General features: G+C 32.6%; 1 protein-coding gene across 3 annotated transcripts in view; it reads right to left on the reverse strand.

Annotated features, from left to right (window-relative positions):
- Nucleotides 1-12,079: 12,079 nt before the first annotated feature.
- LOC150077010 (cysteine-rich motor neuron 1 protein-like) overlaps nt 12,080-18,828 on the reverse strand; it is a 165,450-nt gene continuing 158,701 nt past the window's right edge. For all 3 annotated transcript variants that reach the window (XM_090386072.1, XM_090386071.1, XM_090386074.1), the window contains 2 exons: nt 18,518-18,706; nt 12,080-13,233 (listed from right to left, as the gene is read on the reverse strand). In XM_090386072.1, coding sequence (XP_090242198.1) covers nt 12,944-13,233; nt 18,518-18,706 — 479 coding nt within the window. In that variant the 3' untranslated portion in view covers nt 12,080-12,943. The remainder of the gene's footprint in view (nt 13,234-18,517; nt 18,707-18,828) is intronic.

Raw genomic sequence — 18,828 nt, forward strand, 5'->3', positions numbered from 1 at the left:
GGAAAATGAATGAAGGTGGAATTTTCTCTATTATAAGGAATTCCTGAACTAGGGGCAATAAATTCAAATTACAGAGAAAGATGGTTAGCCTCGACTGTAGGAAGTTTTCTTTTAGAGGTCAAGTCTTGTTCCAGCAATTGATTGCTGGAACAAGTTACCTTCACAATGCTTATCATAAAAATTAATTTGTAAAATAAAACAAATTCCTGTATATGATGTTAAAAAGATTAAAACATTTTTCAGATGCTATCATATCATTATTTCCTCAATTGCAAAATAAAGTTAGAATTCAATAGTTTTCCCCCAAAAATTCTAACAGGTGCATATCATAATTTGCATACTTGGCCATCAAGGGTATTTTGTCAGTGCTGTATACAATAAAGATCTTCAGAATATAATGACCTAGGTGTATTAATAGCACAACACTACATTTAATTTAAGCAAAAAGATTAATGCTTCTAGCTTGCTAAAGTTTAGTGCAGAATTTCATCAAACAATATAAGCCTATGCCTAATAATCTTGCTATATAAATTGCTGCATATTCTGTTATTGACAAATCTGATCCCAGCTGAAGAAGGTATAGTAATAATCACAAAAGTAACATCTCTTTTTCACATAGGTTTTTTTTATTTTATATAATTTCTAAAATATGTCAGTTTAAATAAAAATGAACTTTTCATTGAAAAACTCAACCAACAATATTAGGAATACACATATAATGTATTTTTGATACTATCAAGAAATATGACTCTTAATAAAGCAATGAATTAACTTTTGCGTTAAAAATTAATTGCATTACTGTTATGATGATAAATATAATCTAAATTAGAAGTTGTTTGAGAAGCTATTTATATTATTTAATTTTGCTTGTAGTATTTGAAACTAATATTATTGTGATAAATCATTTTAGCTTAAAACAAAAAGTATTTAAAACTTTTGTTAAATTTCATTTCAATTTTATATCCTTGATTTATAATGCAGCAGTTCAATTTTCATTTTTATTCCCTGCAAGGAGTCTTTCTCTGCCCATTTAGCCAGGGTCACACTGCTTCCATCAGGAAACTGATACCCTTTGAAATGCTTTATGCATCCAAAAATTCAAAGGAACCAGATCAGGCTATTATTATTATTAGTAGTAGTAGTACTGGCAAGTTTATATAGAATCAGCCTAAAAAAAAAAAAAATAATAATAATAATAAACCATTATCCATTCCTTCCAATAATATGACTAATTTAAGCTACCTACTTCCATAACACTAGATCAGCATTTGTCAAACTGTGTTCCGTGAGATGTGAACAAGTGTTCTGCGAAAAATCATAATTAATAATTAAAAAAATAATAAATTTTGCATATTTGTAGAATACACCACTTTTGTATCATAATATTTAACATAATTTTTTTTCGGTTAATATACTGGCATAGACTAATAATCAAACAGACCATGGAACACTTTATTTTGGCAGGCTTTGCCTAGAGAAGTATGCATAGAGGTAATGACATTTACGAAAAAGTAGCAATGTGGTGATCTAGTATGCCATTCGTATGCAATTTAGCCTGGAGTACATGGGTTGTGAAGGAGAGGAGGAAGAAAACCAATATCATAACTTTCCTTGAAAAAAATTTTTTTGAGTATTTTGAAATATTATTATTAAAATATGTGACCATAGATTTGGTTGAAAAAAAGAATTTTAAAACGAGAAGCAAAGTACTTCTGTGGTGTAACTGCAGTCGATGAAAATGAACACAATATTGTCCCACTTCAAAGTGAGGATGAACAATCGCAGCCTTTTGTTCCCCAAAAATCCAAAGTGAAAAACAGGAACCAACTAATAAAAGACCAAAACAAAAGTATGACAGTTATTTGAATTTCAGCTTTACATGTGTTTGAAATAAGGATGCTCCTAATGCACAGTGCATCATATGAAATAAAATATAAGCAAACAGTTCTTTGGCTCCCACCATACTTGTTTTGTAAGTGTTCTGTGAATATGTTATGAGATGAAGTGTTCCATGACTGAAATAGTTTGGGAAACACTGCACTAGATGGTAGATTGTTTCAACAAACAATTACTCTGAAAATTTTCACATATCTATCTTGCTGCCATCATTTTTCAATTTTCTCTCCTTTTGTCAAATTACCATTGCAAGTGCCTAGTTTCCATGTGCTGCAATTTGCAGAACTGAAGTCTTTTGTGGTAAGAGTAGCCTTTTTGTTTTGAACTAATCTGGTTGCTCTTCTCTGCACCTGTTTCAAGAGATCCACATCTCTCTCTCTTAAAATGAGGCTTCCAACCTGTATGCAGTATGTATATATTGAAGATGTGGCTTAACCATTGCCTTACACAATGGAATAGTCACCTTGTCCCTGCTGGCAAAATTCTGTATATCATTGATAGAACCCTATAAGGATGTTCTAAGATTTCAAAGTACATGTGGCATAGCATTGACATCGTGCTATAAAACTCAGCACACTACATCTTTTTGTTTTCCTATTACAGTAGAACTTCGATTGTCCAACAGAGTATGGGACCTAGACCATGATGGATAATCGAATATGTACATTAAAAACATTATACATACAATAGACCCAGTCATCTAACTTGTTTATTTTATTACATAATACATAACCTAATGAAATTTAAACTTTTAATTACTATTTATTTTTTTACTGGGTCATCAAAAAATCATAGTACCGATATCTACATACATACCTATTTTTAATATTTTGACTATTTTAATATATTTCAACTTAATATTTTGTCTAGTAATGTCATAAAAAAATTTAAAAGAAAACAATATTACATAATTAAATTTCTTTTCTAAGAAGTCAGTCAATTTTTTTTTTGTTTCATTATCCCTCGAGCCTTTTGGGAGGCAACATTACGAACTTTACGAAAAAGTAACACTTGTGTAGCATCTGCTTCTTGTACCTCAAACCACTCAGTGCACTTTAACAACATAGTTTCAGCTTTGCAGTAGCAGCTTTTTCTTCAGTTTCAGAATCCTGAAATTGTCACCACTCTCTGCACAATTTCATTGTTTAAAATTTTGCATCCAACATCCATTTTCTCTATATCCAGCCAATCATTTACTTCCTCCATAGAAATATTTTTAAAACAGGAACATTCGAACATAACTGCAAGATTTCTGTATCACTTGAATATATTTCTGGCGACAACTTATTCCATTGTTTGAACTGCAATGTTTACTGTTTCAACAGCAACATTGAAAATTGCATCTTCCAAAACTCTATCACATGTAATTTATGATATTTTGCCATCATTGCTTTTTAAATCACATACGTGTATGGGATGAGTAGGTACATTGTCCATCAGTAGCACTGCATATTGCAGTAAACCTTTTGATCTTACACATGGTACAAATATTTTATGAAACCAATCATGAAATATATCTTGGCTCATCTATGCAGTTTTGTGAGAAATATTTAACTGGCAAAGCATTTAAATTAATGTTTTTAAATGATCTAGGCTTTTTGGTTTTCCTATAAAACCATTATAGTGATGTGATTCTTTTTGCATCTTTATCCTAGAGCCACATGTTCAGTCATTAAGGCCAGTCTCATCGCAATTGTATATTTGGTCTTTAACCAAACTTCGATCAGCTATTTCCTTCTGTAGTGTTTCACAGAAAACAAATTGTTGCGCTATCTGCACTTGGCTTCTCACCCGGGATAGCCAACTGTCGAATACCATGGCAAAATGTAAATCCCAAAATTTAAATTATAGGTCCCAACTATTGAATTGCTAGGCTATGTTTTTGAACAAACCATTGAAACATTGCAGTATTCAATTGTTCATTTTTAGCAAGCTTTGTTGTTTTATGACTTTTAAGTTATCATTTTTGACATGTGGTTTTAAATTTTTTTTCTCCATCATGCTTTATATCATTTACTGTTGTTCTTCCTATTCCATCAACTGCTGCTGTACTCGTAGCACTTTCACCTTTTCTTAGACAATTTTTTTGTGATAATCCCAACACTAATCTCTTACATTTCTGTCATTTCAATGGGTTTACTACAGTGAGTTGTAAATGAAGACTGAGTGACACATGGCGCTAATATCACAGTGCATCATCATCATCATCAGCCATTTTCAATCCACTGCAGGATGAAGGCCTCTCCAGCAACTTTCCAGTTCCTTCTGTTTTGAGCGCTGGCCATCCATTTACTACTCAAAAACTCATGAATTTCATCTATCCATCTCCGCCTTTGTCTTCCAGGTTTTCTTCTAGCTCCTCTTGGTACCATTCTGTTATTTTCTTAGTCCATCTGTCATCATGTCTTCGAGCTATGTGTCCTGCCCAAGACCATTTTAGTTCTTTAGTTTTGATAAGAATGTCCTTTACTTGAGTTTGCTGCCTAATCCATGTGTTTCTCTTCTTATCTAACAGTCTGATTCCCAATATAATTCGTTCCATTCTTCGCTGTGTAGTTCTTAGCTTCTCTTCCATTCTTTTGGTGAGTGCCCAAGTTTCACTTCCCTAAGTCATGATGGGGAGTATACATTGATTCATTATTTTACGTTTCAGACAAACTGGGATATTGCTCTTCAGTATGTGACTATATTTCCTGAATGCTATCCATCCAAAATTTATTCTTCTCTTGACTTCCAGCCATTTATCATTATTACAGCTAATAACTTGTCCCAAATAAGTATATGACTCCACCTTTTCAATTACTGCTCCTTCAATCATTATTTCCCTTTCCGTGGCATACTTGTTCATCATTACTTTTGTTTTAGCCATATTCATCTTTAGTCCAAAATCCTTACTAACTGTGCATAACTGATTAAGATTTTCCTCTAATTCTTTGGGATTGTGGCTTATGACCACAATGTCATCTGCAAATCGTAAATGGTTTAGGTATTCTCCGTTCACATTGACTCCTTTCTGCGACCAGTCTAATCTTCTGAAAGCTTCCTCAAGGGCAGCAGTAAACAGCTTCGGAGATATTGTGTCTCCTTGTCGAACTCCTTTCTCGATTTTAAATTTCCTACTGTCTTTGTCTAGTCTAATAAAGGATGTAGCACTCTCATATATTTTCTTCAAAATCATAATATATGGAGTATCTATGCCTTGTCTTTCCAGTGCCCGAAACATTGCCTTATGCTGTATGGAGTCAAATGCCTTTTCATAATCCACAAATGCCAGGCATAATGGTGTTTTATATTCATTTGCTTTCTCCATTAGCTGTGATATTACGTGAAGGTGATCCATAGTTGAGAATCCTGTCCTAAAGCCAGCTTGCTCTTTCGGTTGATTCTCATCAAGTATTCTTTCTAATCTGTTAGTAATGACCCTTGTGAACAACTTGTAGATGTGGGATAACAAGCTAATTGGTCTATAATTTCCAATTTCTGATTTATCTCCTTTCTTATGCAGCAAAACTATGATTGCATTATTCCACTGCTTAGGCATCACACCTTTTCTAATGCACTTTGTGAAGAGCCTTGCCAGTTTTTGTGTTATGTCTCTTCCTCCCAATTTTAACAACTCTACAGTAACTTCATCTTCCCCCGGGGCTTTTCGATTCTTCATTTTCTTCAATGCATGTTCTACCTCATCGGGAAGAATATCGGGTATGTCGTATGTGTTGCTACTTTGCAATCCATCTTCCCCACTGCTGGTATCATTCCCTCGCTCCTTGTATAATTCTCTATAGTAGTCTTCTGCTATTTGAATTATGCCTTCTCTGCTGTTTATAAGTACACCATCGCTATTCTTCAGTTTCAGTATCATTTGTCTTCCTGTATTACTGCTCATGGCTGCTGATTTAAATCCTTTGTTTTCCCTTAATGCTTGTTCTACTTTTCTTGTGTTAAATTTTCTTATGTCCTCTCTGAGTCTCTTTCTAATGGCTTTGCATAACTCAGTATACTCAATTTTCTCCCTGTCAGTGTTTTTCTTGCTCTTCATTTGTCGTCTTTGGTTCATCATGACAAGTGTTTCTTGACTAATTTTTTCTTCTTTGGATTTCTGTTTCCCTATAGGTTTCTTGGGCTTTATCACTTTCAGAAAGTTGTAATATTCCTTGTCGATATCTTGGTCCTGAGCAGTCTGCAAAAGCTCAAACTTGTTCTTAAGTTCCAGTACATACTGCTTTTTCTCCTCCTCTGTTATTTCAAAGGCCTTTGTATTATTTACTCGAGTCAGTTTTTTCCTTTCCTTTCCTACATCTATATCAAGTGTACATCTTACCATTCTGTGATCACTTCCAACATTTACCTTATTCAGGACGGTAACATCATTCACAATATATCTTCTGTTAGTGAGGATGAAGTCGATTTCATTAGTTGTTAATCCATTTGGACTCTTCCATGTCCACTTTCTGTTCACCCTTTTCTTGAAAAAAGTGTTCATTACTGACATTCCTTGAGATTCTGCAAATTCCACAAGTCTTTCACCTCTTTTATTTCTTTCACCAATTCCAAAATTTCCTATAGTTCCTCTTTCTGCGCTGTTTTGCCTTTTTCCAACCTTAGCATTGAAGTCCCCCATAATAATAGTGTAGTGGGTTTTCTGCTCATCTAGAAGACTCTCAATTTCAGTGTACATTTCTTCAACCTCTTCATCATCATGGCTCGATGTTGGTGCATAAATCATTATAATCTTTAGCTTGTACCTCTTAGAAATCTTGAGTATTAGTCTTGACACCCTTGGTGATGTACTTTTGAATTCCAAAATGTTGTTTTTAAAATCTTTATGGACCAGAAACCCAACTCCACCTTCACTCCTTTCACTGTTTCCATTGGTGTACAGCAGATTTCCACTTGATAAACTTATAAGTGATTCATTTCTTCTTCTTGTTTCAGCCAAACCGATGATATTCCAATTCACATTTTCTAATTCCTTTTCCAGCTCTAATATCCTGTCTTCACCGATGAGTGCATTGTGGGGTTACTTGACAGCTAACAGAGACTGACTGTAAATAGGGTGACAATCGAAGTTCTACTGTACAATGAAATTCATATTTGCTGGTATGCAAATTAAGTTATTGCTGTTTAATTTTTCTATAGATTTTATTCCTTCAGCATTGTAAAGAGTGAATTACTCAGTGCTACCCAATCTTGGTAGTCTTATAAGGGAGATACTACCTTTATGAACTACTTTTGCTAAATTTTATCATTTTAAAAAAATGGTCTTTGTTACTATGGAATTGTTAACAGAAATGAAATTAATGCATTTTAATGGTCATAAAATTTTCAATTTTAAATAAAGTACTGTTACTTTTCAAAGAATCATCTTGGTATTTGATTTAATAAATTTTATCACTGCAACTTAATTAAAGATGATTTACTGACTACAAACAGTATATTCATTGCCAACTGGAATTTTTTTTACATGCTTTTTTAGCAACTTTCCTTGGGATTTTTATTTTTTATTATAATCATTTTGCACATGCCAATTTCATTACTTTATAAGGACTGTTTCTATATTAATCCTATATATGCCTCAAAAGCGAAGATAGATTTCACATTATTCCTACCAAATTGCATAAATTTTTATTTACTTACATTTACGAGTCAGTCAGTGACTTTGTAGAATACAGTATCCCTGTAACAATCACCACGAGTTTCAAATTCCAATTTGATAACCACCAGCTTTTGCTAATACTTATTAACCAAAAATGAATTTGTGCACTGCTCTACTTATCAATAAAGAATAATGATGTTTCACCTTAAAAACGTTTTCACTGATATTCAACATTGACTGGCTTTAAATTATACCTATGCAACATGAATGTTATGCTTTTTGAATAATATATGGAAAAGAATATTATAAACACCTATTATTATGAGATATCATTCTCCAATGCCAGAGGTCTTCCAGTTCTGTTTAAAAAAAAGATAGGTCAGTGAACAAACCATAAAATATAGAAATGGGAGTTTCCCTCTTGCTTTCTGCTTTCATACAATAAAAGAAACCCCCAAACCTGAAATTTACTGATAATTTAGCACAAAATAATAATATACATATAAAAAAAAATTGTTTATATATATTTATCATTGAAAGAGGTACCACAAAAGGAAAAAAAAGGTAGAATGGGGTAGCCACAAAATGTAAAACTTACAGTATTTATTACATATCAAAATTTATTTTCACACATAAGTGTGTATAAAAGATGGTATGTCTTTATTCAATACCATACCAACCAATACCTAAGATATTGTCCAAATATAATTAAGAAACAGATCACTATGAATAACAACTACAGGTTCTAAGTGGAATACGGTTTCATTGATGTTACAATGAAAAGTCCACTGATTTTTTTTTTTTTATTACAAAATGAACCAAGTAAACTAAAGAAGCACTTGCACAGAAATACATTTGCACACAAACACACAAAAAATTCTACAACTATATTTATCACAATGATTCCAAAACCCTGATAGCTATTCCTTCAGTTCCTAATGATAAAAAAAAAACCTCAAATGCATACTGTTCATAACATGTATAGGCAATATATAGGGTATATAATACTACCACATTTATCATATAACAACAGCAAAAGTGAAGCCAGCTTCAATATAACTAAAAATGTATATCTATGAATATATCATTCAATGTCATTTCCCCATACAATTCAATCTGAAAGATTTCAATTAAACCACTATATAACAAACCCATCAAATATATAACTAGTAATTACCTGCCTTAGGGCAAGCATTGTAAATATTTAAGGAAATTCAGAAGTCCCACACAATACCTCATTGTATATTTGTATTTTTATAGATTGAAAAATGTTATATATTTTAAAGGCCTAGAACTCTGTTTTTTAGGACTCTGCTCTTTCAAACTGATTTTAACTATGAGATATATTCAGTAAAAGCTAGTAGAAATATTAAGTTTAATGGTGATCATTCAGCCACAAAGTTTGATCATAACCATGAAAATTCCAGAAACTACTTGCACAAATTTAATTATCCCATAACTTATCAATGTGAATCAGTAATGTAAAAAATTTTCTTTTGTAGTTGAAGTCACTGTAAATAAAAAAATGCTCAATGCAAAATATAAAGGGCTAATTTTAGATACAGAAAATTCAATGAAAGATATACCTGAGAGCCTTGAACACAAAAATGATTCTTAGCATGATAGGGACTGTCACTATGCCAAACATCAAAGTCTAAGAAAGTCAAGTAAAGCAAACTGAATGTGAGAGAGACTGAAATTTAAAAAGTAAATGCACATTCCACCTGATAAACAGGATATGATCCTGTCAGATTTCAGTTCCATACAGTAGTGGTAAAAATCCGAACAAGTGCATTTTTTTTTATGCTGGTGCCTTAAAATAATTACAGCAAGTGGCAGTTATTGTGATCACATTTGCAAATTGAATTTTGATTCTATTAAACAGCAATTGTAATAAGCAAAAATCAGGAATATGATGAACAGGCTATAAAATTGAAGATACCAAGCACAAATTTATACTTTTATTTTACCTTACCAATTAATAAAATTAAATGATATACACACAGTACTAACTAAACATAACACTTTGTAATCTGATATTTCTGTTCACTGACTTTTTTTGTGGGTGGGGAGGGGGGGTTGTCTAAAATAGCAACAAAAGTGTCAATCAATAACAAAGGATGGAGCGCATATATTGCAACACGATACGTGCAAGTGAGATATGGAGTATAAAAAGTTAACGAAATTTAGATATAGGAATGAAGATATTGGGAACATTTATAGTTTTATTTTACCGTACTGTAGTTATGTTGATTTTCTGTCTTTTAAAAGGAAGCAGAAATTTTTAACAATTAAATCAAATTGGGATTTTAAATACTTTCAAAGGACAAAAGCGGGTCTTTATTAGCAAAATTTTATAAGGTCGGAAAGTCAATCATAAACAAGGAAAAAATTTTCAAGTTCACACCAAAACTTGATTCAGATGGTAAAGAAAAAACTATGAGAACAGCCAATGACCCATCCCTCAACAATGTTGTAGTTGGGAACAGCAGCAACTAAGACCATATTGCTCTGAGTATATCATCTGTAAATTGCATGGTCTCTGGTAAATTTTTTGCAGGAAACCCCCCCCCCCAGTTTCTGGGAGAAAAAAACCATTCTGTCTCCACTTGAGACCAACTAATGCAGCCAAGTTGTGAAAAAGGCCCATAAAAAATTCCTCATTCATCCACAGGACTCTAATTCAGGTCTTTTCCACCTGGGGTTGGGAGAACAGTGATTTTACCAACTGTGCTACCCATGAGAGCTAGGTAGGAGCAACAAACTGAATTCTGTCCAACTCACTACTCTTGCTGAAAAGAGGGAAGGATTTGGTAGCAAAAAAAAAAACAAAATTCGAAAATGGTGAAGCAAGAATTATTTTCGTTAAAGGCCTATACATATATGTTATTGTGGCTGATAGGTCCATTTGTTTTGTTACCTGTGAATAAAAATATGTAAGTACAACTTTGTGTTTTATTTCTAAACTTACTAAACCTTTTTTTTAGTCACCAGAACAGTATTTTTGATAAGTTCGAAAATCAGAAGTCTGAATTACCCCTGGTCCCAGTTAGTTCGGGTTATTGACGCTCTACTGTATTTGTTTGTCATATGTAGGCAAGAATTGGCACCAGTGATTATTTTTTCTAATAGGGAAGGGAGAGAGAGTTTCACTTGGATGGCTACTCTTTTCAGAAAAAATCTTATATAAAGTTTCAGCTAGAAAAAAAATTATTTTTTTTCTTTTAACACAAGCTACAAAGTTATGAATGCCTTTCTCAGCAATGTTGTATTCATAATCGGAACATGAATCAATTTGTGTGGATAATAGTCTGTCCCTGGAATACGCAAGAGATATGTTCCAGGACTTCTTACGTAACTCGGCAATGACCAATAAAATATTGCTACTATATCCCTGTTATGCCAAAATTACAAAAACCACATAATACCCTCAGAAGAATGAAGAAAAATAATTATATACCATAACAATTAAAAACTATCTTGGGACAGCACCATGAAAACGGTCAAAAGGAGTTTCTTTAAAGAACTTCATAGGGTTAAGTTACAAGAGATGCTGTCACTCCTTATTGACTTCCAATGAAGCACGCATTACACGATGATAGTTTTGCTCAAAGTCGTTGAAAATGGACAATGAATTTCAACTTCACCACAATAACCCGATGCGTAACAAACATACATTACATACAAAATGCAAACAAAAGCCCCCACTTCACTCTCAAACAAAACTGAACTGACCCTACAATCCAGAAAGAAAGGAAGGAAAGGATGTAGAGACAAAGGGCTAGAGTGTAATTCTCTTAAGAAATAGCCGATGGAGGACACAGCCCATGTGGCTTGAACGTTGTGGGGGGTTTCTCTGAAGTGCTTCGACGTAATTCACCTGTCTCCAAAAATGAAATGTTAACTCTAGTTATTTACCTAGATTCTAGCTACGCTGCAGGTTATTATCCAACATAGTTTGTATGGAAAAAAAATAAAAACTTATACTTATTGTTTCTTCATTTGACTTCACTTTTAAAAATTATACATAAAATATATTTACAATTTTACCAAAAAAATTACTTAAGTCCAAAGTTACGTAACTTGGGCTTACATAAGTCGGAGACTAACTCTACTAGGTTAGAGGTTTTTGTTTTGTTTTTTTATTTGCTCTATATTTATTATTATTTTTTTTTTCTATTCTATACTCTAAAATATATAACATTAAATGCTGATTTATCTATTCAGTTTGTTTTTTCAATCCAAATACGGCACTGGGACTTTAGCTTCAATCAAAATTTTATAATGAAGTACTCAATTGATAAAACTGATTTGTAAATTTCTATGAAAAGATAAATGTGTTCAAGCACTACTTGTGAATAGAGCTCATGATTTTAAACATTTATTTTACATGGAATAATTAAGTCATGCTGTTATAAAACTTAAAATACTGTAACGTTCCATAACTTTTTTCCCCCTTTATCTACTAGAAATATCAAGTTAGGAAAAAAAAAAACTGCTATTTCTTATGACGTACAAAAATTGAAGATAAATTTTATAAATGTGCAATTTATGATTACACAGTCTTGAAGTTATTTTTATGGAGGTTTTAAAACAGGCCAAAAATCATATATACATATCAAAATGAGGGTGCAATAAATAAAAGAAGAAAAAAAAAAAAAAGCAGCCACCTAACAATTATTTTCATTACATATCTTAAGAACATCATTTATCTTCAAGCAATCTGTAAACTTGGTCTGATGTCTGGAGTATTACAGCACATTTAACCTCACAAAATATTTATAATCTACAATTGCAGAAATAAAGAAATTTACAATACATTTTTTGATACTTTTTTTTCCCTCAGATCCAAGCACTTCCATCTACATAGTACATGATATCTGAATAACATATGAAAAAGTAATAGAGATGCATATTTGTAGCTTAAAAACAGGTATGTACATAAGTAAATATAGTATAAAAACTATATCTATATTAAAAATATTCATCAGGCATATTTCTTCTTTCTGCAATTTTTGGAAGACAAGATATATGTTAATAATAACAAGAAAAGAATAACTTTAAATAATCTGTATCATCAATACTTCTGAAATGTTATTTCACAACCCTAGGCAAAACACAATTTAAATAGGTAATATTTGCATGGAACACAAGATACAATAAACATGAGTACCTGAGACCAGCACAGGAACGTTTCCCTTATTTTGTACATTTATTATCACTCAGCATGGCAATGCAATGTCAGCTGCAATTTTCTTTTAAAATGTGCATCAATATTTACACGTACTGCTAAAAATCACACCTAAAATCTTTATTAAAATAGGATTAATTTAGAGCCCAAATATTTCACAAGAAAAATTTGGGCTTAATATATATAAATATAGATATACATATATATTTTTTTTACTTTTGATTTGCAAAACTCTCCTTTCAGCTGATAATTAAATACATTCAGACAATATTTTTTACAGTTGTTATGCTCTGAACATTGTCATTTAGTTTCTTCAGTTCTGAAGAAGTATATAAAGCTTTAGTACTGTTGTCAGACTTTATGGCACCTTGAAGCTCAAGGTTTATTGATTTCGGTCGCTGAATTGGTAAGCTGGTTGAAGATAAAGGTAAATTTTTCTTTTGCTTTAAAATGATGAGGATGAGAAGGCCAATGATCAGTAGGAGAAGAATAACAACAGATGCAGATATAATTACTGTAGCAAGGGATAGTTTGGATCCCACTGAGGAATCTGTAAGAATTATAAAAACAAAAAAAACTTTTAGTGACATAAAATTTTCAAATTACATTACAAAACAACTACTGTAAATTGACTGGCCAGTTGACTGACCACTGCAAATCATTGCAGTAACCAGTCAATTATAAAAAAAGGTCAGCCTGATTATAAAGAAGTCAGAATTTTTGGAAATATAAAAATGAATTAAAGCTTATAAAAATATTCACATTTTTTTTAAGATTTAACAATAAGAAATAACTAAAATGATATACGACTTATCCTGTAATAATGCCAAACATGTTCTAACAAAAAAAAAAAACACAGGGCAGTAGAAATGTGTGCTATACAGCATAGACATTTTCATATGACAGTCAGGGATATTCCACGAAAGCTATTGATTGTTAATACTTACCCCAAATTCGAACTATTTTTATCATTACTATGCTTGGTGAGTATGATCAGTACTATCATTATGCACATGAAAGAGTGTAGCATGGTGTATGTGGTTTTTTACATGTAACTTCAAATTTTCATGTGCATAATGGTGGACAAGGTGTGTCAAATATCCGTATAACTTTAAAATGCACATTGTAAGATGGTGTGTTATAGCAAGATTAGCTGTATTTCCTTAATTGAGTATAGGTGCTAATAGCAGTGCAATAGTAAATTAGAAAAGATGATGATAAAATAAAAATCACACAAAAAAAGCCTAAAATGTTAATTTTGGAAGGCATCCTTAAGTGTGCCAAAAATGTGAAGTCCAAAAGTTAAAAAAAATAGTAAAAATAAAATGAAATTGGAAATTAGCTATTTTTTCCCAAATTTGATTAAGGAAGCTATAAGCATTTCTGATCAATTCCACAAATACTAAATTGAATTGTTGCAGCCTGAATATCATGCTAGAGGACTGACTACTGATACGTTGACAGATGCATCCTTCTGTTACAACCAAAAAAACAACAATAAGCTGAAGTATATGCAAAGCAGAACTATCCTTTCAACAGCAGATGTAAATTAATTCAAAGATAGATAATAGGAATGCAGAATAAAACAGAAGTAAATAAAAAAAATAAACTGTGGAGAACTGTGTGGGTAAACTATGGAGACTGGAAGAATAAAATAGTAATAAAAACTAAATATTCTGATAAAATAAAATTGTAACAGGTGAAATACAAATTTTTTTAAAAGGACCATGTCATGCTTAATGAAATACTAGACTGATCACAAAACATTAAATTTGGAAGTCACGATGAGGTATTTCTGCACCCAGGATACAATTATTGAAAAGTGCATCCTTTTGTGCCCATGATTTTACTATTTCAAGACCTTTAGAATATAGAGACGTCCCCATGTAAATATTTCATATGGACCACACTGATAAATTAAAATGAATAGTCAATTCGATAGCAACAAATAATTCAATAATAACAACAAATTCAAAGTAACTAATTTTATTTAATCAAATATATAAAAGCTGTGTTTATTTCAATGCAAGTATTGAAATTGTCTGATAAAAAAAAAAGGTTCGCACTGCATTCATTTTTCTGTCTTTACTGCTGGGTAACAATATTGCCCCTCATGTGACAGAGCTTATGGCTCTTTAGAAATGACTAATTTTTCCATGAGTCAACCTAAAATAATAACTAACATTGTTTTTAATTGAATAACATCACGTAGTATGCAAATATTATCCATTAAAAACTCAAAGGCACTTATTACCAGTTTTGGAACTATTTGGTTCCATCTTCATAAAACAAGAAACCTCAATTAGCAACCTTTGTGCTGAGTGATGAATAAATGTATTGAATCTAGATGAGTAGCCAAGTGATGTTTAAATTAAAAAAAATAGTACCTTACTACTATATATCTGATGAATGGCAATGAATTAGGCAGGAAAGAACTTTAAATGAAAATAATAACGCACTCTGCACATACGTGGTGCAGCAAAAAAAAAAAAAAAAAACTAAATTCAGTAAGGCAAATTATGGTAAAGAAAATATTTTCTTACTAGTCTCCCTCAAAATAGTTCCCAAGGTACTGAATACATTTGTTATAGTTTCATACAAGCGTTGGAAAGACTTGGAAAACTCATCTCCCATAGTGGTATTTAGTTCTGCTGTCACATTCTTCTGAATGTCATAAACACTATCATTTTAATCCTTTCAACTTGGAAAATAGAAAAAGCCTGCTGAAGCCAAGTCAGGAAGTAAGGAGGGTGGTGGGGCACTGAAACTTGTTTGTGAGACAGAAATGTCTGTACATTGACTGCTGTGTGAGAAGGCACATTATCACGCAACAGCCACCAAATCTGACTGTATGCACTTGCCAGCAAACATTTTGAAACCAAAACATTTATTGGCAAGTTTTAGTAATATTTAGTAATAATCAGTGGTAAGAGCCATTCCTTCTAGAAAGAATTTATGGGTTATTCCTCTGTGATTGAAGTTAACCAAGTTGAGGCCTCTAGGAATGCATTCCTGCAGTAGGAAAATAGATGCCAGCTAGGTATTTTTTCAAATTAGGAAATAGGTGAAAGTCTGATGGTGCTAGATCTAGTGAATATGGGGGACGATCTGAGATTTCAAAGCTATGCTGATTCAGTGTAGCCATGGCAATGACAGACTTGTGAGCAGGTGTGTTGTCCTGGTGGAACAAGACTTCTTTGCAAGTTTTCCTTCATTTGTCTTTGGTGTTTTCATGCAAACAAGGTATGCATGATATGCTCCTGTGACTGTCTGGCCTTTCTGAAAGTAATTCACTAGCAACACTCCAATAGCATCCCAAAAAACTAATGCCATCACCTGGCTAGCAAAAGGAATTAAGCTGGCTTTCTTTGGAGGAGTTGTTTGTTTGTTATTTGGTTTTTAGGAGCATTAGCAACTAAGGCCATATTGCTCCGGGGATATGCGGTGGTCATTCCCTAACCTTTCCACATCCTCCGTATTTGGTGGGCACGGGCTTGAACCCTGGTCTAATCAAGAAGCGTGTGCTACGCACTGCTGCTCTTGCCCACCTGGCTACGGAGGCACCTCTTTGGAGGAGGAGAAGAGCTGTGTTTCTATTGTTTGGATGATTCCTTTGTCTCTAGCTAAAAGTGATGGACCCATGTCTCATTCATAGTCACAAACCCTGCAAGAAAATTTGCTGGGTCTGCTTGAAAATATGCAAATGTTCACTTAACAACTCAGTGTTTTTGATCTGCTGTCAACTTTATGACCCATTGTGCCAACACCTTTTCCATAGCAAGAACCACACCATCATTTTAATGGAAAAAATCCAATATGATGGCTGCAAGTTTCAAGACAGTCAAAACCAAATTCTCCACCATCTTTGACTCAAAAAAACAATTTTAGATTTTCAAAATTATAAAATAGCTAATGCTATTTGGCCTTACTAAATTATACAGAGTAGGAGGCACTGTTGTCTCCTATGTTTTTTGTTGCCAGCAGGATTTAATCTGCTTAGTTAATTCAATGGTTTTGATTCTTACAGCAGAATAAACTTTGCCTTCGATGCATGGCAGTGTACTATTGAGGCAGCTCATTGTGAAGGAAGAGTCTGTTCTGCTGTGAGTTAAGACCACTGCATTAACTAATTAGGAGTTATGTTAGGTGCTAAAGCAATCAAGGCTATGGGGGCATCAGCAAAAATAGAAGTTAGCCTGAACCCACCAACTAAAAATGGTAGTTTCTGCTGTTAAAAGTTATTTTTTAAAAGTAAAAATAACTTTTAATGGCATTATCTTGTAAAATGAACATGGCTGCTAAAGTTATCCTTTAATAAAATTACACTAGATGCATTATATTTTTGAAAAATAAAATTTGTTTATAGTTTTTTTAAAGTAGCTTGTATACGAGTACTTCTTTCAGTATGTGTGAAACTTGAAATGTGCTTTTCTTGAATTAGCATGAATTAGCTTTTTGTCATGAATTCTCTGGTGCATACACAGGCTGAAATTTTTAATAATCTTCCCCCCTAAAACCCACACACATGACAATTTGTATGCTTAATGCCCTCCAGCAAATCAGTGCAGATTTCTTTCAGGTTCGATTTCTGACCAAGTGTTCTAATCTTACTTATCCATATACACTATTGCTTATCAGGAGGTGTGCCTGCCCAACCTAAATGTTCTAACAAGCAACAGCATCTATGGCCACCTTTATAACTGTTTATGTGCATTGACTTTCAAAGGGTTCATATTTACACCTGAAATCAGGCCTTCTAGCAAACCATAACATGTACGACCACATTTATGTCATTATACACACTATGTCAAGACATCTTAGGGCAGTAATTTGTGTGAAAGATGACCAAACATGCTATAAGAATGTAATGCCAGTTGGTGTATAAAGTCACTCTGGAGACGTAAACAATTTTTAAATAAAACTATAAAATCATTCTAAATTTAAAACTCAAATATAGAGAAAACTTGGCTATAACAGCAACTGAAAACTACAAAAAAAAATAAATAATCATGATTATAGCTTTTCTGTAGTTTTTAGTTGGTACTACAGAAACTATTAAATGGAAAGTCATCAAAATTTTCAGCATATCCTGACCTGAGGGGATGACATTTCAACTACCAGCTTACCACTCAAAACAAATCTCAAGAACTGCAGAATGCATTTACAGTAAAGCTTCAGCTTATTGGAATGTATAAGGCATCAAAATGTCTATACAAATAAAGGCGCCTCCGTAGCCAGGTGGGCAGAAGCAGCAGTGCGTAGCACACGCTTCTTGATTAGACCAGGGTTCGAGACCGTGACCACCAAATATGGAGGAAGCGGAAAAGTCAGGGAATGACCACCGCATATCCCCGGAGCAATATGGCCCTAGTTGCTAATGCTCCTTAAAAAAAAAAACTAAATAACAAAATAACAATAACTATACAAATAATATTAGCAATAATGGCAATAGATAAGACCAGCTATCAGTTCTTATTTCTAATGGTAATATTAAAATATATTACAGGTAAGAAGTCAGAAAACACAATAAGGTTACCTTTGTTAGTTTACACAACTGATTTAGTCATATTTTTTACAAATCAGTAGAATAGATGCTAGTTATCAAGCAAATTTCTAAAATGATAATGGAAGCTATAGTGTAAAGCATTTTAGGAACAGTTACATATAAGAAATAGGAAGTCTGTAAATAAAGTCAAATAAAAAGCAATTGTAGTAGAGGGAAAAAAAAGAAAAGAAATCAAATGAAGAATTATTTAATATATATTTCCACAATATAAAATGGGCTGCAAAAATATATTCTCTCAATTCACCATATAGTTAATGCATATTATTACCTGCACAATGAGGACAACATCTTCCAGGTAAATGTACTATATCTTGGCACCATAAAGCAGGACAGACTTTCTCTGTGCACATTACTTGACTTTTCTTACAAAGGCACTGAATGCAGTCATTAATAATCCACTGCTCCCCATTAGTGTAAGTCTTTCCTTCATATTCACAAGCACCACCTTGCTGAATATCTAATAACAAAATATAATAAATAGATAATATTCATTACAAAATTAAATGAGTCTAAGCTATTTTATTTGCTTATGTATATATTTTATATAAAATAAAATATATTTTATGTTATTTGCTTAGC

This window comes from Mastigoproctus giganteus, chromosome 12 (genome assembly GCF_048544385.1).
Source record: "Mastigoproctus giganteus isolate SK-2022 chromosome 12, ASM4854438v1, whole genome shotgun sequence".
NCBI classification, from domain to species: Eukaryota; Metazoa; Arthropoda; class Arachnida; order Uropygi; family Thelyphonidae; genus Mastigoproctus; species Mastigoproctus giganteus.